This window comes from Anser cygnoides, chromosome 15 (assembly GCF_040182565.1).
Source record: "Anser cygnoides isolate HZ-2024a breed goose chromosome 15, Taihu_goose_T2T_genome, whole genome shotgun sequence".
NCBI classification, from domain to species: domain Eukaryota; kingdom Metazoa; phylum Chordata; class Aves; order Anseriformes; family Anatidae; genus Anser; species Anser cygnoides.
The window spans coordinates 4,593,278-4,613,540 of record NC_089887.1 but is presented as its reverse complement, the minus strand read 5'-3'; the positions used below and the strand labels follow the sequence as shown (position 1 = coordinate 4,613,540).

General features: G+C 36.6%; 1 protein-coding gene across 5 annotated transcripts in view; it reads left to right on the top strand.

Moving 5' to 3' along the window:
* The window catches only part of SDK1 (sidekick cell adhesion molecule 1), a 393,312-nt gene that overhangs the window by 113,515 nt on the left and 259,534 nt on the right, over positions 1-20,263 (top strand). For all 5 annotated transcript variants that reach the window (XM_048061197.2, XM_048061189.2, XM_048061203.2 and 2 more), the window contains 2 exons: positions 3,662-3,768; positions 7,610-7,757. In XM_048061197.2, the coding sequence (XP_047917154.2) occupies positions 3,662-3,768; positions 7,610-7,757 (255 nt within the window). The remainder of the gene's footprint in view (positions 1-3,661; positions 3,769-7,609; positions 7,758-20,263) is intronic.

The following is a 20,263-nucleotide window of genomic DNA, read 5'->3' as shown; positions in this document are numbered from 1 at the left end:
ACAAAATCTCTAATAGCCCAATTAATCACAGCGTTTGAACATCATTTGGGATAAATGCCACTGTTGTTTTGAGCAACAATAGCAGAGTCTATTGCAGTTTCTTGGTAGAAGGAGCTGACAACAGCTCTTATCCTTGTAAAGTGCTGAGAAAGTAACAGAAAGAAACTGTGTGGGAGGGCGAAACACACGATCATGGGGTGATAACAAGAAGCAAAGGCTAGAATTTGAGCTTTGTTGGTGTGCTAGTCCGAGAGACGCACATCTCACGATAGCAGGAAAAAATATGAATAATCATGTATGAGATTTTGAAACTGAGATCAGTCTTGTGGTTCTTATTATGTAAGTGTACATCTCCAATAAGCTCATCAAGATCCAAAATTTTTAATTTAACTGTGCATTGCAGTATAAGTTAGTGTATTGGATCACCTTTCCTAAGCTGTATGTGTACAGATCTGAATACATTACCTTGTTTCTTGTCGTTGGATTTTACATCAGGTGAACATGAGGCTCATGCTACAAGCTATTCATTTTCCATTTTTTATGTTCTCTTTTCCATTTGTAATTAAAACATCTGCTATAGAGGTGACTAAAAAGATGGTAAACTACTAATTTTCAATAATAAATAGCATTGTCATAAAATACTAATTTAGACGTTGCAACCCCAGTAGTAATTTGTAGCTCCTCACCACAGCCAGAGAATAGCCAAACAGGGTCTTGATTCTGTGGCCGTGCAAAGATTTTAAGTTTCCAAGAAAGTGTACATGGCATAGGTGCATTAGGATGAATTAAAGCAAAGAACGAATATGCTTAGACATAAAAATTCCAGTTGCAAAAGTTGAACTTTGACCCCGTAATAGTTTGTTCTGCAGCTCTTAGGTAAATACTCTGTTTAAATGCATGAATCTTTCCTGTGTAAGTGACTTCTGCTACAAGTTGAATCATCGATCAAAGATTTTCAGTAATTGATATTACTTAGTGTGTCTTAGTTAAAGTAATGTCTATATTGTAATAGGCTGGAAATATCCAAAGCTTATTATAACACACCAAGTGAGTAAAGAACTAATTGGAGTCTTTGCATTTTGACATCGGTGACCCTGAATGAACAGCTTTTCTTTGTAAATGATGCTGATTATGCACATAGCCTGGCTTTTATAGTGACTGTGCATGCACTAGTTTCTATTAAGAATTTATAAAACAACCTTATACGTTCGTTGTGATCTGAGATGCATGTAATGAAAACAAATCAATATTGCTGACTGAAGTAGCAATTTTGGTTGTGTCTATAATTTAAGAGTGTTCAAAGTTCAGGCAGTGACTTTCTTCCATTTTTTTCCTTTGGAATTAAGTTCTGGACCGAAGACATCTTCCTTATTTGCTGTTGTGGCCCGAGGATATTAATTTAATTGAGCTTAAGAAACCAATGTTATGTCTAAGCAGTAGCGCACCTCCTTTGCAAGCTACTTAAAAGTATCTGACCGGCATCATATTTGTATGCCGGTTCATTCAGCATTCTTCTCTCTCATCTCAAACAAGAGCCATGCACCAGTCAAACCTTTTTCACTTCCTTTTACTTCTTTCCTTAGAGGTCACGCTACTTTCCTCCTTGTTGCTTCTTACCTTTTACAGCACCCTTCCAAAATCTTTGTCAAGCTCTTGTCCTTTTTTCTTTGACAATCTGCCCGTATCCCATTGTACAATTACCCAGAAAAAAATGGAAATCATCCAATTTCCAAGACCGTTTTCCAGTGCGTGCCCATTTGCTTGCCTTACCTGCACGGCACTGGCTGGTGGGTGCACTGCGAAGCCCAGTGCTCAGCAGGCTTGGGCTGTGCTGGAATTGCCAGCACAGATGGGATTTTCACTGTAAGCTCCTAAAAGTGTTCCTGCTAAAAGATTTTTCTTTTCTTTAGGCTAAGTATTAAGAATGTTTCCTGCTGAAACATTAATAAGTCACAAAAGAAAACCAATGTAAGATACTTCTGATCTAATTGAGTTGTTTTGTCCTAATAGCAGAAAAACGAACTCTGCGTTATGTCTTGGTGCAGATGAATAGCAAAGAAAGAAGCCTTTAGTTTTGGCTCCATTTAATAGACAAACAGAAGAATAAATGTTAGCCAAGTACAATACCAAGTCTTTATGGGAGGAAGAAAAGCTTGTAAAGCTATAAACTGTGGTAAAATTAACTGTTACGAAGAATCGTCGATATTTGTCAGAATCTTTAAATGTTATTTTTTGGCTAGCGATGCTTTGCAGCAGTCATCTGCCTGGCAGAGAAGGAAATGATTTTGGAAGAAATTTAGGAAGCCTTCTGTTGTGTTTATTTCTATCCTATGCCCTGTATTTTCACCTGTTTTGTGTTTCTTATGTCACACTCATCAGTTGAGGCAACATGGCTAATTCAGTTCTGTATTCTCACTGGACGGCGAGTGTTTGTGTGCTGATTGTCTGGCTTGCTGCTCCCTAACAGAGCACTGGTTTGAGTCTTCCTTCTCTTCCCAGTACAAATTGTTGTAATCACTAAAGAAAATTTGCTGGTTGCTCCAAAGCAGGTCAGCAGGAGTCAGCTTAGGCACCCGTGCAGACAGACGATGTAATTGCCTATAATTGCTCCTAGGGAGTCAGGGTTTTCAATGTATCACATCGGTGAAATTTGTTGGGCTCTGTTTTATTTGCCGTTTTAGGTTGTCTGACCTATTTGCTGTAATATCTTTGATTGTAATTATAATGCAGTGATTACAGACTTCACTTATCACTTAAAGTAGATTTCTTGTATATCCTTTGTTTTTATTCTGTCTGATCCTGTTCACATATTAGCTCTGTATGTGGGTGGCTATAGTATGTGTGAGTATGGGAAGAGATCCTTTCTTTTAGTGGAATTAAATTTCAAAGATTAAAATTCAGCAGTATTATTTTCCCTTATCTTTTCATAAAGACTTTCATTAATCCTACCATAATATCTCCAGAAGGTGACCAGGGGGAATATGTGCTTTGATTAATGTTTGTTTAATGCAGGATTATCTATATTATTCATGTGTTTTATTCACATTAAAACTGTGCCTATCAGCTCATTTTCGTGTTAGGTAATCAGATATAGTTGAATGAAGAAGGTGAGCATTAGCAGAATAAGTGACTTTTTAAGGATACTGAAGGGCAAAACAAATATAATGTACAGGGCACCGTGTCTTTTCCAGTGCTCTTCTGAGTTACACTGGTCACACAGTGTAGTAAAAACCTTTTTTCATTGGAGAGCTTTGATATTTTTTGTGAGGTTTCCTGTTGCTTCCATTTAGATGGCAGTCTTCTTGTACCAGCTCTAAATAAAATACCAGGCATTCTTTGCCTTTTGAATGAGGGCAGATGAAACCAAGCAAAACATTTAAGTTTATATTTCAAGAAAAATTGTGGAGACTAATTAGTACTTATTAAATGTAGTTCTTAAGACAGGGTTTTTAAATGCATTTCAAGTATTTTTAGTTTGATACAGTACAGATAATATCGTGGCCATAGACCAGATACTATGTGACTACAACTCATAAGATAAAATACAATATGCCTTTCAGACAATGTGTAAAGTATTAAAGGAACAATAAGAAATGCCACAGAAAGTAGCATTGATCTGCAGGTAAGAAGAGGGTTGTAATTCTGTACTTTTGTCTTGCAGGTACATCATCCCAGCTTTGCAGAGGTCCGATGCAGGCTTTTATCAATGCGTTGTACGAAACAGGATGGGGGCATTGCTGCAAAGAAGATCTGAAGTTCAGGTGGCATGTAGGTTTGAATGGATGTTTTTCTGTCATGCATTAGCTAACTGACTCTGTGGGTAAAAAACAATGTTCCAATTAAATTTGCTAGTTCAAAAACATATTGGATATAAAATTAATTTTTAAAATTACTATATTTACAAGAAGTTTCATATTCACTGTAGTTATCTTCTGGGAAACAAACAGAAAACGATGCAATATTAGTTCTTTGAGGAAGATTTAAACTCTTCCAAGCCATCAAAATGAGATGATGTGGAGACAGTTGTAGGACGAGTGAAAAATATTATGTCTTTCTCCAATGTGCAGGGATTAACAAAGGCCATATAGCACACAATAATCAAAAACAAAAGCCCAGCAGACAGGAGAGGATATCCGAAAGAGAACAGTGTGGTGGACAGCTCTATGAAGATTTCAGATCATAACTTTTATGTTACAAAAGTACATGTTTCGTAGCCAAAACCTTGCTAACCAAACATTAAAGTCTCTTCCCCAAGCAGACTTATTATTTCATTATTTACTGGAAACAGTAATAATAAAATTCGGCCTTAGTCTTTTAAAAAAATAAATTGAGAGACAGTTTTCTATCCTGGATGTTAGCAATCTGATACGTGGGATCAAATTTCTCATCCTCTGTGTCAATAAATGAAAATTCAGTGGTAGTAAATGTCTTGACAAAGTGGAGTTCAGTTAAATTGAATTATTAGAAAAAAGTTCCAAGGAGCTGATGCAAGTTATTAACTGTGTCATGAGGGAAGTTACGTGGAATTTTCTGTGCTTTAAAATAAAATAGTTCCAATTGGTACTATGTAAGTTTTGGTGTCGTTCACTAACTTACTGTATTGCAGTAAATTACTGATATTACAGATATAGTCACATAATTTGATGTTTGATCTCTCAGTGGTATTGTTTCAGAGATACTAATGTAAAAATTCTCTGCTGTCAGAATGGGATTTTCTTCCTCTGCCTTCTCCCACCCCTTATGCCCTTGCTGCATGCTCCTCTTTTAGTGATCTTGTCTGACATGTGTCAGACCCTTGGAGATAATTCTCAGAATATTTTTCATCTTTAGTGGATTGTATCATAGAGGATCTAGTGAAAGCTGGTACAAGTGAGGCAGCTGTGAATGGGGTGGGGAGCTCCAACAGGAAAGATGGAGCAAGAAGGGAGCAGTGGGGAAAGATGGAGCAAGAAGGAAGAGGAAAGGTGAGTGTGAGGTCCTTTTCCTTCTATCACAGACTGCCATTAGATTAGCCTGAAAGCCTCAGGAGGTGCATCTACAGGTGTAGTTTCAGGGAACAAAAAATCTGGCACCAGTACTGGAGAAACATCCTCGTTTTCTCCTCCTCCTTCCCACTCTTGTACTGCAGTGTAGTGCATTATCCCTTTAGGCTGAGCTGGAAAGCTTGTTTGTGCAGCTGTAGACTTGAGAAATTTCTCCAATACTTGGAAAAATAAAAATTGTAGGGTTTGTTAAAATCATTCATTCCCGCCCCCCATCTGGTTCCCCACGCAGCTGTACTGCAGTTGTAGTGGTGGAGCAGAGGGAGCAGTTCTTAAGGAAGTGCTTGTGGGAGTGATGGGGAGGAGGCGGCGCAGGAATAGTTTACCTTGATGCTGCTCAAGAATTTTGTCTTCTGAAAAGACAGCTTCATTCCCTTCTGAATGAGGAAAAGGTGTTCAGTCAAGTGCTTTATTTCTCCAGGCTTTTTTTTTTGCGTGTGTGTTTGGTGGTTCTTGAGAGAAAGAAGTGTAATAGTTTACTTTTCGGTTTTTAAATTCCACCCGCCCTCCCCCCATTTAATTTGTAGTTCTGCAATGAGAACAAGGCTAAAAAGCTGTCTCTTAAGACTTCTCTCTGTGAGTTAAGCAGCTTATTTATTTATTTATTTGCACTGACAAAGCCATTGAGACAAAGCAAAGCAGATTTTATATGACCTGGGAGATCTTTGATCTTGATCCTATAGTGACCTATATTGCTTCTGTTGTGAAACTTTTCAGTCAGACTTGCACTTTATTCACACGGATTCCAGTGTTCTGCCAGCTTTAAACATCCTTTCTCCTATAGCCAGGGTAGCTACTGACACAACGTGATTGTGTTTTAACATTTTCAATCTAAATTAATTGTTTTAAGGTACGTAGGCATAATAAAATAACTGATATTTTACCAAATTTTACTTTATTTCTGAAAACATACTGGAAAGTAGCATTAGAAGGGGTCACTCAAGTCAGCTTATCCCCACTTATTAAGAGTTACGAGGAACTGTGTATTACATGTTTAACTCAGAAGGGTTTACAGGAAATGAACTATTTTTTGCCACTGGCTACAAAATGCTCGCTGATACACTTTAAGAAACTTAAGATCTCTGGTGAAAAATTGTAAGGCACAAGAATAAGGTGGATTGAGAAAGATCTGAGGTATTTTCCCTGTCCTGTATATCTGAAGCAGCAGGGAACTTGTTAAATAATTTTTAGAATGTTCTTAGTGCGTGCTAATGTATGACTTAACTGAATGGGAACAGGTATGTGTGTGGAAATTGCTGAGTAAATCTTAGTTACAGAATGGGCTTAAAACTCTGGGATTGTGAAGACTAAAATAACTATGACAGGGAAGTTAATTAGATCCACCTACGTGGTTTGAAACTTCAAGTAGATGATATGATTACAGTTGTAAGAAATAAGGAGCAACAGAGGAAATACGATGATGTTTATGTCTGAATAAATAACGTGAAAATCAGAAAGATAATTAAAGCTGTAAAATACCATGTGTTTTTAATTCCTGCTTTTGTTCCATCTCTTCTAATCTCCTTTGATCCACAGACCTGATAGTGTACTTCTATGTTTCCATGTCGCTTGTATCCCTCTGCCCCAAAGAGCTTGTAAAGAATCCTGTGGCCTCTAAAAACAAAACAAAAGAATTCAGTGGCAGAAACCAGAATAGTCATGTGTATCGGTTTCTTGGTTTAAAGCAAATTTAAAATGCATAGAAGTTCTTTGGAGGGTGAATAAGTAGGAGCCTACAGCCGTGCTTATTTTAATGGATAGAAATGAGATACAAAAAGCAAAAGAAACCCAAGAAAAAAAATATTCACTGAATTTTTAACAAGGACTCCATAGATACGTGAACTTGTCTGTGAAATGAAACCTTCAGCGACGGGTTCTGCAACTGTTGTTTTCTTTCTTCCATTAATATTTTTGCTAAAAGCTGCTGTTTAATACTACTGATGCTTTTGTAAATGTCGAAGACCTATTTGAATCGTAGTATAGTGCCAGAAGAACTAATTGCTACCAACATGACTATAGAGTTGTTATTTTGATATGCATGTGAGTATAATGGCTTACTCAGATCTGGCTATTCATTCATTTGACTACAGGTGATGCAGCTGCTTATTTGTGTAGAATAGAGGGAAAGATGCTATGATAAAAATATTTGGTGAACAAGAAATCATCAAATTATATGTACCAATTGTGTTTTCTTGCACTGAATAGGAATTTATTTTATATACTACAAGGACTTATTGAAAACAACAACAGAACCAACAAAAACTGCATTAAAATGTCACTTTTGGTTAAAAACACTTCGGTATTTGAAAAGAATGCTGTGGCCATTCTGTACTGCTTACTGATGCACTTCTTGCGTGCACTAGCAACACTTGGCTTTGCCTTGTGCTTTACTGCTCACCCAGATCCGTGTTAATTAACAATGTCTCATGGTATGTCATGTAATATTGACTAATTGTAGCAATATCAATGACTATTGTAAAGCAGAAGTATTTCTTTTTCTGGCCGCTGAAATGAAATGGGGAGTGAGACAAGAACTTCAGGACTTAATGTAATTTTTGTCTTTGCAGACATGGGAAACTTCATGGACACAAACCAGAGAAAAACAGTGACTGAAGGACAAGCTGCTGTTCTGAATTTCCTGCACATCCTCAGCTATCCAAGACCGCAAGTGACATGGTTTAGAGACGGGCACAAGATTATACCAAGCAGCAGAATGTAAGTCAATTTAAAACTCAAAAAATGCCACCCTACAATATGATTAATTACCTTTGATAACACAACTTACATTTTAAGTAAGCTAATTAAGGTTTAAAGAGAATAAAGTAGCCTCGTTCATACTAAGTTTGAGATAAATTACTATTTTAAGACCATCTCTGAACTTCCTAAGCAGTTTGACAAAATAATTCATGTGGTTTTAATGGTCCTGGTGCAGCATAAGGGAGCGGATATGTAGAATGCCTGCACTTCCTTCATGCTATTCATTTCCATGATACATTTTGGAAAAGTAAATGCTCATCTCTAGATTATATTTACTTCAGTGGACTAAATGAATACTTAAATTTTTCTTTTTTGATGGGTCTGATTTTCTCACATGGACTTATGCTCAATACTGTTTCCCTCACCATACAAATCTTATTTTTCCTTGTGTTTTTAGCTTACAATGAAAGTTTATTTCTTTTTGACTAATTAGCAGCTCACCCAGTAATGGCAAAAGACCACTGTGGTTAGTTATTATCTGAAGATGTGCTTGTTTATCATTTTCTGAAACAGTTAGAAGGCCATCCTGTGTTTTAACCTTAAACTGATTTAAAGACTGTGGAGGCTTGCTCTAAAATTTAAAAAAAAAATGTGTGTATATATATAAAGTATAAATATATAGATATATATCTTGTCAAATTTGTTAGGAAATGCCAAGTATGTTGGTGGTTATTTCATCTTTGCAGTGTGTTTTCATGTGTTTGAAGTTGCAAGACACGTTAGCAAGTGATGGTTATGGGATCTTAGGAAGCTGCAGAAAGGCTGCTGGGTCTTCAGAGTTTATACTAGAGAGGGAAAACTCTTGTTGGATTTTAATTTTATTAATCCATACTGCATATTTTACTGGTGCTCATGTTCATTTTGTAAATGCGAAAGCTAGTGTTACAGACTCTTCTTTAAAATTGGTATTGCAAGGCTGTGAAGCAACTGTGTAATAATTTATGAGTAGATTAATAGTAATTTGATGGGAAACAAGCTGGAAGCTGAAACAATGGGTTTCTGGGCAATCTCTTGAAGAGAGTGAAGTGACAAATCCTGAGTTATTAACCATTAAGAACCTACTTCTTGCACTCCTGCTGCATGACAAATTTTCTTTTGTCAATACTAAGAATACACAATTAAAAAATAATTGCAGATAGTGAAAAAGCCTTGTTGTCCAGGTATCAGGCAGTTTCTTGGAAACAATTGCTGGGGAACAGAACAGAGTGACCTAGACAAGCATGCAGTGTCTGAAAATGAGTTTCGGGTAGGTTCTCTTACAGTTTGGGAAAATTACAAGTAGAGATGTTTCCTGTATTTCTTGATTTTAAATTCTTATTTTCATATGCTATGCCTTACTCTTACTCCTTGTCTGTTGGGATTTTTAGGGTAAAATCACTTGTAATTCATAGCACTGTGTTAATGTTTATGAATGGGAGAATTGTAAAATTCTGTTTTATGATAGGGATGGAATAAGCCCATTTTTTTCAACGTATGTTTTATTTACCTGGTCAGAAATTTCATCTGAAAGGAATTTGAGGACTTTTATATCTGAGGTGGCTGTGAAGGAAATTCTGAGCTTTTTTTTTTTTTTTTAAAAAAGAAGTACATATGCTGAAAGTGTGAACCTCCTTGGAAGTTTGATATATCTCATACAGTAAGCCTGATAAGTTCAGGAAGTGACAGGTTTATGGTGCTCACACCAATCACCTGTGCACTCTGTGCAATAGGTCTACTGCTTCCTCAAAGTATTAGAAAAATTGTAGGGCACCCACTCACATATTGCTGCCTGTGAAATTCTGCAAGTAAATATGGCAGCCCGAAAAGTACTTGGAACCTGAGACACAATGAGGATGTGCATAAAAATCTGAGAAATGTAAAAATAGTCTTTCTTACCATAACTCTTTTTCTTCTCTGTGGAGGAGGTTGTGCATTTCAAGTCATATTTTCTGTACTCTACGAGGTGTATCAATTTAACTCATCTGTTTAGTAGGTGATCCAGTGAGACTGATGCATCTATCTAACAGGATCAGCCACTAAACGGATCAGTTAAATTGATGCAACCACCTTGTTGAGATGCTCTTTAACCTGGTTAAAAGTCCCTTATATTGCTAAATCAATATAAAGCTTTTTTAATCGTCTTAAGCTTACGATGATTTAGCCAAATCAGTCAGCTAGTCTGTCAGCTATAATAATGATTTCCAAGTGACATCACAGCGGTGTATGCAGACTGAGGAAATAAACAGTGCTGAAGACGAGGACAAAAGAGGTGGTTATGGTACACAATAATTTCTTGTCAGTGCCTGTTGAATACAGACAAAGTTGGCATTGTCCCATTTTTTTTTATCTCTAGCAACTTCTAAGAAAACTGCTCATTCATATAGTTCCTCGAGTTAACTTTTACTTACACAGAAGTCTTAAGGAACACATGATTATGCCGGGTGTTAATGATCCCAAGCGCTATTTATGTAGGGTTACAGGACTGCTGTCCCTGTTGGACTGAATTAATTTCATAGATGTGGAAAGAGACATAAACAATATGCTGACTTTTCTCACGAGGTGAGAAATATGAAACATCAAAAGTGAAGAGTAGTTTTGGAAAAAAGGAAAAAGGTGTCCTGAGCTGTTTCAAGGAATGACGTTTAATTGGCTCCGCAGCAAGGTTTACATAGGAGTTTTAAAGTAGCAAATACTGATGTCATTCTCTTAATGTTTACTGGTATTTAGGACATTTAGGGGAGGAGTTCTGCCAGCTTTTCAGCATTCCAATAGTAGCGTCTTTCTAGGGAGATAAAACGACAGAAGGTGTATTGCTGAGTTGTCACAAAATTCTGGTATCACTGTATGTATTATTTTGGAGATGCTTTACAAATATATCAAATTAGACTCTTGTACTTCGGGGTTTCTAATATTATTTGTATACCTTAATACAGTTGCTAGCTGTAATGAATTCTGATGAGCAAATGGAACAGACCTGTAATTTCCTGTTTCTCCTACTGGTCATTAGCTGGAAAGTACCAACTGTTTAGAATGAGAGTGGGAGTTCTGATTCAGTGGATAGCTTTGGCTTCACCGCCTTTTATGAAGAAGTCAGAATGTCAATCTTACTCTGAGCCAGCATAGATAAGATGTTGCTGGGTGAAAGTTTCATTTTGAGACATGGGCTTTTTTTTTTTCAAACTGCATATTCTATTTAACTTAACTAGCAGCATAATTCATGGCAGAAATTGTAGCAAACAACTATGTATTAGTTCCTACCTCAGTGGTGTTCTTGCCATAATATTTGTCAAAGACCCAAGATAAGAATAATGGGTGTTATTTTTTTTTATGTAACCTTTTTCATGACAAGTTCCTCCTAAATGAGTGGGCATGTAAAGCCAACAAATCTCTTTGTAATATATGCATGTGAAGCAAATGGCCTGCATATACTCAGAGGGTTGTTGATATAGTTTCTGACTTAGGGCCAGTAACATATCTGCAGCAGAGCTAGCGAGATATGATGGCATGTATTTAAAAATTTAAGTCCTAGGATTTTCTTCTCCCACTTAGCACAGTGTGCATATATATTCATTTTGGCTTTTGTGCATTATCCTTCGCAAAGTCTCAATTCAATATTTTAAAGGCATGTTCCTAGATCATCAGAAGGAAGCTGCGGACATGGTAGAAAAATATGAAATGGGGAATCTGGGAGAGAAGACCAGAAGTTCAGCAGCAAGAGAAAGTAAGCAAGGAGAGGAATTAAGTTCTGGGATGTTTTTATAGTTAAATTATGTGAAATTTTTCATAGAAGCTTTAGAAGATGCTTCATATTACACCTTGACAGATTAATGCTTTCCAGATACACCAGTAGACTAATGTGGAATAACAACTGTGCTGTTATCCAGGGACTTGACTGATGGGATGATTCCACTTATTTCCCCTCACATCTTACAGAAAACAATAACCTCTCTAAAGGTAACTCTATCAAAAGAAATTGCTACTCTGAGTTGTCATGTCTTCAGCTTACCTTGCCTGGGTGTACTTCATCAGGCAGATGAGCAATAGTTCAAAGCAGAGAGCATTTTACTTTCTTTACATGAGACATCTACGCCTTGGAGAGGCACAAAGGATAGTAGCACTGTCCAGGTCTACAACTGCCTTTCAGTTGAAATAGTGAGGAATTAAATCCTTAGTATTCTTAGGTGGTTTTTTTTGTACTTTTTTCTAAGCGAAGGACTTTTTCACTGAAAAAGTTTGCTCGAGCAGTCATATCATTTACTCTTGGTTTCTTCTTTAAGAAGAAAACTTGTGCTATAAAGACATTTTTGCTATCTTCAGTAACTATCTAGAGTGAATTTTTTTTCCCCCTAGCAAGCTGCGGATAGTTGAATATTAACTCATATGTCTTTTGCTAGTGGAATTCTGTCTGTCGCAAATCAGGAAAGTTCATTTTTGTCACGTAAAATCAGTTTTGGGGTGTCCTTTTTAGCTGGGTGGATGTTTTGCCACCTAGTTAACTGTAAATGAATCAAAACACTTCACAAATGCACTTCATCATGCCAGACAGTGAAGATGAATTGCATTGCCTTTAGGTATACATGAATGTATTTTTTTCTTTTCAGTAAGAACAATTCATTGTGCATTTGAATGTGTGTGGTCATTACTAGATCTTACAGAGTCTAAATGTGCTGACAGATTGTGCAACAAAAATATGTTAGGCACAAGCAGTCCTCAAATACGACTTGTTTTGGTTTTGAGCACTCATAATACCTTACAACTAAGCAAAGCTGATGCAGACTTTCTAGCCATTTGTTAAGGTAAAATGGCACATACATTAATGACAGTTTAACAAAGAAAAGTAGCTATAGCTAAACAGACTTGAAAAATGAGAATAAAGTATCTGGGAGTAATATATTTGATTTTGGGTTGATATTAGCATTAGATTAACTTTTGGATGATAACAGCTCACTTAATGCTCCATGTATACATTTTTCACTTTAAAACAAACAGCACTTGATTTTATATGACCAGTTCTAGCGCCAACAATGCATTTCTCTGCAAATACTAGCCTGTCATACAACTTACGTTAGTTGCACATAATTACTTTTCACATACACCAGATAATACTTTAATTAAAATTCTGATGATTAGCATTAACGAACAATAAATTCAGACTGTCAACTCTGCTGTGTATTAGCTGAGTAATAATTTAAAGAATAAAGTTTGCAGATCTCTCCAGTTTGCTAACGTGTTATGAAGTGGCACCTCTCAGCAGTAAGAGGCATGACAAGAAAACTGAGTTGCTTTCATCTATCTCTACCTTTTACATGCTCCACGTTAATTTTCAAGTCAACTTCTAAGTACCTGAGAAAGAAGAATATATGGTAGAATTAAATTACTCCCTTTAACTGAAATACATTACTATCCTGTTATTAATTTTTAACTAAACTTTTGCATTGAGTGATTCAAATTTAAATGAACAGGCAGCACAAGAAATCTCTCACAATTTTACTGCTATGCCCAGGACTCACAGGCATACGAAAGACCGTAGGGAAACCTCCCATCATCTTCTCAAGTACTAAGTTTGATTCCTGGGAGCTGTCAGTGGACTGTTTTGAGTATTATTGTCTACTGTGTTCAGTAGAGGGAAAACATTAACACCTTGGTTAACAACAAATCCCAGGATTATTTTCTAAAGCTGTTTGACTTGTCTAGATTCAACCTCACTGTTTTTCTCTCTGCTCATAGTTTGCCACTGGCTTTAAATATATGTTTGAATAATTAATTTATTCAGACCTCTTAACTTTTAGGATGAAACATCTAGTTGGTTAGGTGAAGGGAGAAGAAGTCTGAGTCATATTTGGGGATCATGTGTGCTGAATTCAGGGTACGTAGGAGGGACACAGCCCGTGAAAGCATGGAAGAGGGACAGTAGAAAAAAACTGCTGCCAAAACCATGCCTCTTTGAAGGGCTCATTTGAAAGCAGATTCTTCCCAAAAGATAAATTCTGAGGGGGTGCAAGGCGCATTTTGGGATTTGACCAATATTTTTCATTACAAATTTGGACCATGAAACATGGAATTTTTTAATGCGTATATTTTTTTATGAACCAGGGGAAGTTGCTGCTATTATATCAGCACTGCAAAATCCATGCTTTTGATAAAGAGAGTGGATTCTTGGAACTATTACTGTGTTTTAATGGGCGTCAGCTGCTAATAGTATCTCTCAGTGCAATCTTTAATAGCTGTAAATATCAGTGAAACTTTAAAGATCACTAAGAGAAAAATCTGACTACTAGATACTGTTTTTTCTAAGATGATTACATTTAAAGAACAAAATCATTTTTTGTGTCACTATGCTTATTAATCATAGATTTAGAATTTGTAAAACAACAGGGAATGGATGGAAGTGTCACTAGAAAGAAACCTTTTTGCTCTAAGTATGATTTAGTTATCACTGCTTGCAGTAAGATATTGATTTATGAGTCTGTTGCTTTCTGGAGACAAATGTACTTTGAAAAAAACTGTGGACTACGAGCAAAGTGTTAATAGCATTACTCTTAGTGCAAGTTCTTTTCAATTTTTCTAAAAATCATATCTGATCTAGAGGTAGATAGATACGAAGACTCACTGTCGTTGTACTTTGGGGCTCACTCCTTCCACCTGCTATATTTCCAGAACTAATTATAGTATTAGGATCAAATAGCTAATAAAATTCCTTAACAGCTGATGTGATTTTATGGGAAAACATTTTGTCTATCTTTGAACTACCCTATCTGCAAACTGAAACATTTTAATGTGCAGACAAGATAAGACCTTTTAGAAGTGTTGTGATCATTTTTAAGAGCACATATGCCAGATAGAGCTCTTGTTTTATGCTTAGCAAATAGCAATTATTCACAAATCCCTATGAACAATTTATTTCCTATGACCCCTCACACATCTGTATCTTTGTGGAAATAGATGCAAAATGCTAGTGACTTATCAAGTATAGCAGCAGGTAATGTCTTATGTTTACCAATTAGCTTTTATTAATCAAAACTGACTGAAGTAAAACGTATCTGTCAGTACTTCGGCTGTTTACTACAAGGGATTATTAATTTTCTTTCTATGCAGAGACAAACAAATACTGTCTTTCCTTATGATTCTGGTAGGTATTTATATGATGTGTGAAGGTGTTAAGGCACAAGTTTGTAATTTTATAATATGAATTTATGTAGAACCATCTTAAAAGCTTATCATTTTGGCAGATTTATTTTCACATTGAAAACTTGTGTGATTCAGGAGGGGAAAAAAAGTAGAACTTTGCACACTGGGGATGTGTTGCGGTTTTTGTGGTTGATTTGCATCAAGTGTAGTTTGTTAACAGTATTCAACTTGATTTAAAGAATTTGGTACAGGGAAGCAAATGTGAAGCAGACCTTACATTAATTAACGCTACAGAGAAGGGAAGAAGTTGGCAGGCTGCCTACGGCTTATCTCTGATCCGTAGTTGTGAGTGGAATCTTTAGCTGTTTTCTGTCTGGCCTTCATCTAACAGATTCCAAATGAATTTAAATAGAGTGTAAATGCCCTGTCGGAGCTTTCACGGGCCTATCTGATCTGTATGAGAAGGATGATTTTTAGCTCTGGTCAAAGTTTCTGAAGGCATCTAGCAATTAAAAGAGAAAAAACAGTCAAACTGCCAGTTTTCATACAGAATTTGTCTGCTGCATGTTAGCACTACCTTTTATTTGTTTATATGTCTGTGGCTATTTATGCGTGTCACCCAGATCTGTTGCTGTAGATGTCAGGGCCGATTCGAGCCATAGACAAAAGGCATCTGGCTGCTGAGTGACCACAGACATCGCTTGCTCACCTTCGTGCTCTTCGCTTTCCCCTCCAAAATCCGGCCGCTAGCCAGATCAGCCTAATTGTCATCATAGCAGTGGAAAGGGGTAGAGATGAGAGGGAGATGTACGTGCTGTCAGCGCAGCCATGAAGAAAAGTGACTGGGTCAAGGCAGGTGCAAGCATGAAGTCTGTGGGTACTGGGTGGGATAGACATGGGTTGTGTGGTGTCCGACCCCGATGGAGAGAAGGCAAGGCAGAGAGGAACTCAGGAGATGGGCTGGCCTGGCCAGGGGAAGGGTCCCAAACACTACAAGAGGGAGAGATTACCGCTGTCTCCTCCTAGACATTGCTTCCCTCTGGCCATACCCCTCTTTCTGGTAGAGCTGAATGTGGCCCACATTTTGTCTGTGTGGTTGGGGATCTGTAGGCTTGGAACCAACCGTGATTGAACAACAAATGCATAGCTTAAAAAGCAAGAGAGGAAACATCTTAGGTTATAGATTCAGTGTTAGCACGTTCTGGCATTTTTTGTGTTGTATGTTCTTGGCTACTTGAATTCTCAAACCAGAGATATAAAGGAGACTATTTGGGAAAAGCACTTGATGAAAGCATTGAAGGTAAGATCTGTACAAAGCCCTTTTATGTATTTTTTTCTGCAAAACGTCAAAGGCTATTCACTCTTTAAAAGAGTTTTGCTAGATTTTGCTCAATAATCTTTCAAGAAACTGCATTTGTTGTTGTCCTTCAGCAACCAATACCGTTTGCAAGAATTTTAACAACTCTGTTGCTGTCTGCCAGCTGCCATGTGTTCTTGTTCCTACTCCCAGTGTAATACTTCTTCACTGGAAGAAGAGTGCAATACTTTTATAATAATCACTACTTCGAATCACTGATTATTTTAAAACATCAAAACTCATTTTTGGCAATCCATCATCTGTTTCCATGGGAACTGAAACTGGCCCTAGCAGCAGCAAGAAGCAGAGTTTATTGGGATACTTATAAATTTCAATGTCTGTTGTTCTACAGCTGCATTTTCTGTTTACCCAACATATACTGCAGCAAGCAGCTCATAATATGCTTTTAAAATTCTATGTACATTTCATTTTATTTTTTATTCTTGTTTTTTTTTGCAACTTAACAAAAATGTTGTGATGAAGGAGAGAGAAAATGTCAATAATCTCCAACACATGCAGTCAATATTGGGTGTTTCCATCAAAGTCCAATTGCTGTCATTGCTATTCTTTTAGTTAGGATTGTGATAAAAGAGAATGGAAAAATGCCCTGCCTTGAGGGGGCAACGTATAGGTGGAGGGTCCCACTTAGAGGTGGCAGGTACACTATTACTCTGGTAATCTTATCCCTCTGTCCCATATCTGGAGTGTGCAGAGGCTAGTGGAATGCTTTGCCAGTTCTCAGTTCTTGCTTCTGTATGGAGTCTGTGCTTTCACGGGAGCTGATCTTAGATCACGTTATTTACTGTTACTGCCATAACAACTTCCTAAACTAAATATATACCCTCACATCTTTGTATTGGCTTTATCAATAATTTATTCATATTTATTGTCATTCATACATTTGTATGATTATAAACAAATCAAGCTATATTTTCAAATAGATGATTTATCTACTTCTGCATTCATACATAAAGTTAAAAATAAAATAAAAATGATGTAATAAGGAGGAGGATAAATACCTGGTGTGTATTTTCTAAGCATCACAGCAGCAAGAGTGTGCACAGAGAATATTGTGCAACCATTTTAGTGGGTCCTAGATCTTGTATGAACTGGATACAACTCTAGTTTCAACAGCATTATCTGAAGAGTAAATTTGTTTTTAAGAGAATTTTTAGCAGCAAAATTGAAAATATCTTAAAGACATTGTGTAAATAGGCCTTTATCATATGTTAATAATTTAAAATTCCAGTACAAAGAAATAAGCTAATATGTCACTGATAATTTAATAAAACCAGGGAGTTAGCAAAATCTCCTTGCTTCAGTGAAATAAAGAGAAGTGACAGGTTAACGTTTTAATGCCTGATAGCTTTTAATCCATAACTGTCAGTGTTGATTTCACTAAATAAAAAAAGTTTATGGTGCTGAAGGTTCACTAATCAGGATTCATAAAGGTAAAATTTCAGTTGTCATCCTCTTGCCTCTTTGAGAAGCCACTTTTATTCAGGAAAAAATTCCAGAATGGAAGAGAAATACCAAGCATGAAGTGAGAAAAAACTAGTGTGTAAAATATGCCTTACTTCCTCTCGTGAAACCTACTCGAGGTAGTCTTGGATGAGTTAAGAACCTCATTATCATTCGTTATTTATTCATTTTTTCATTTATTTAAGAAAAAAATATTTAATTGGTTGGAAAACTACAGATTGTGAAGTACCTTTTTGAATTCTCTTTTTACTCACTAGAAGATAGTAATTGAATTGTGAGGTCTCTGAGACTTCTGTCATCAACTCTGAAGCCTGCTGTACCAAATGGGATATTCACTTAATCTGGTCTTAAAAATTCTGTTACTGGTAGGTGTGAGTTGTAATGATATTTGGAGTAAAATATGTATGTTCATTGAATGCAATACATACCCGTTCTTTTGATACGGATACCTTTGTATTAGGTAACACAGGCAGATTGTTTTATACCAAAAGCAAAAATGACGTATTGTGTAACAGCTTTGTTTTGTATATAGCATGAGTAATACAAAGAGCATACACATGATGTACGATGGTCAAAGAGTAGGACAGCAGGTCTAAGTCACCCAGCTAGATGCCAGATAATTCGCTAATAGTTCAAATCTTTAATTCCCTAATATTTCATTTATCCCTGTGAAAATGACATAATAATAAAACCTTTGTTTGTGTAACATCAAAGGACTTTTCAAAGGGTTGCTTTTTTTCTGTTAATATCATACCTTAAAAAAAAAACCCACTGGGTCTTTACTCGCATGCAAATGTTGAGTATCTTCTTTTATTAAACTGCAGAAGGGATTTACTGGAATTATGATAAAGACTCTGAAAGTGTGCTTTATAAATGCTAATGTAAAATCTAGTATTTTAATAGGTTTCTTAAATTTACATTTTTAACTATAGTATACTGAGTTTTGAAGACTCAGGCTCTCAATTTGACACTCTGTTCCAGCAGTTTCCTACTCCTTTAAGACAGTCATGCTGTAGAAGTTCTTTGTATTTGTTTCATGTTGTGACTGTCAGAGATGATTGCACCCTGTGATAATACTAGCTGCAAAGGGGAAGGGAGAGTGGGTAGGGCAGGGCTATGCAGAGGCTGAAGTATGTTCAGGTGGGGAAATCCTCAGAACAGCGAAGTATTTCCTCCCTAGGCCATGCCATGCCCCACGATAACAACAAGGTGCTTTGTTGCAGTGCACGGATAAGTAAAGAACCCGGGTCTTCTGAGTCACTCACTTCTGTAGTAGCAGGGGCATTTCAACTTAGGTGAAAGCAGTGAGAAGGATCAGCGGCAATATCACAAGGAGAATAAAAATGGAAACCTTTCTAGGATAGCTTAAAATAGAACAAACTGGAAGAGCAGCTGTAGTTGCCCACGAATTCCTGTCAGTATTGTTCTGAGCTATTTTGGTATATGATTAACTCACATTATTCTTTCAAAACCCCCATAGTGTTCTACATTAGTTAGTGCTTGTTTTTTCAACCTTCCTTGTTCAATTGTAGCCTTCTCTAGTCATGAATAAGTAAATTTGCTTTGTCCTTTGCATTTTTGCCGTATCACAATTCATAATTCAACATCAGCCAATTATAGAAACATTAAGATTGTTCAGAATCAACTCTGCATCTTAGTTATTTCCTTGGCAATTGGAGCAGGATTTGCGGCCATTTGCAGTGGCATTAGAAAGGCTATATTGAGTACAATATTTGAATAACGAAAGATATAATGTATTGGTTACTTTTTATGACTTATAACAGTGATATGTTCAGTAGAATTAAATGCGTTTGCACTCAGTGTTTGGAATATTGCTGCTCCTGAAATCAAATGCTCTAGCTGCAGGTAACTACCTCTTTCTCTCTTGGACCATTCTATCTTACTGTTAACGTTTATTTTTACAAAAGCTAAAACAGTGGTAAAGGTAGTGAAATCTCATGCTTCAGGGCATAAGCTAACACTTACACACATGCTTCACGTATCATGAGGATTAATTAGTTACTATGCATACAGCATTTAAAACATAAGCAATTGTAAAGTTATGCGAAGTACTGCTACAGGCTGATCATCGTGAACTTAGGAGTTATCTTCATCTGGTCACAGATGAATACTGTACAAGTAAAGAACATTAGGGTGTTTTTTAATGATTTGTTTGTTACTCACTGATCAGTTGTCTTGTAAGAATAATGTGCTACGTTTAGTATGTTAAGACCTGATGAGTTTGCTCATCGTGGTACTACTTGAAGTACCAGTCTGGCTATGTCCACGGAAGATCGTAGCATTCTTATGAACTCCAAAAAGCACCTTTAGCTGCTTTATATTCACACCTAAAGTAAGTCAGAAACTTTTAGTAGTCTAGAGCTTCAGCTCTGGCCCTTCGGAGTTTGTTCTTGCAAGGGAAAGATTCATCGGAAGATCAAAAGGAGGGTTTATATTAGTAAAGGTGGAATACATACATAGAGTAAAATAACAAGCTTTCACAGGCAAAGCTTTGAGT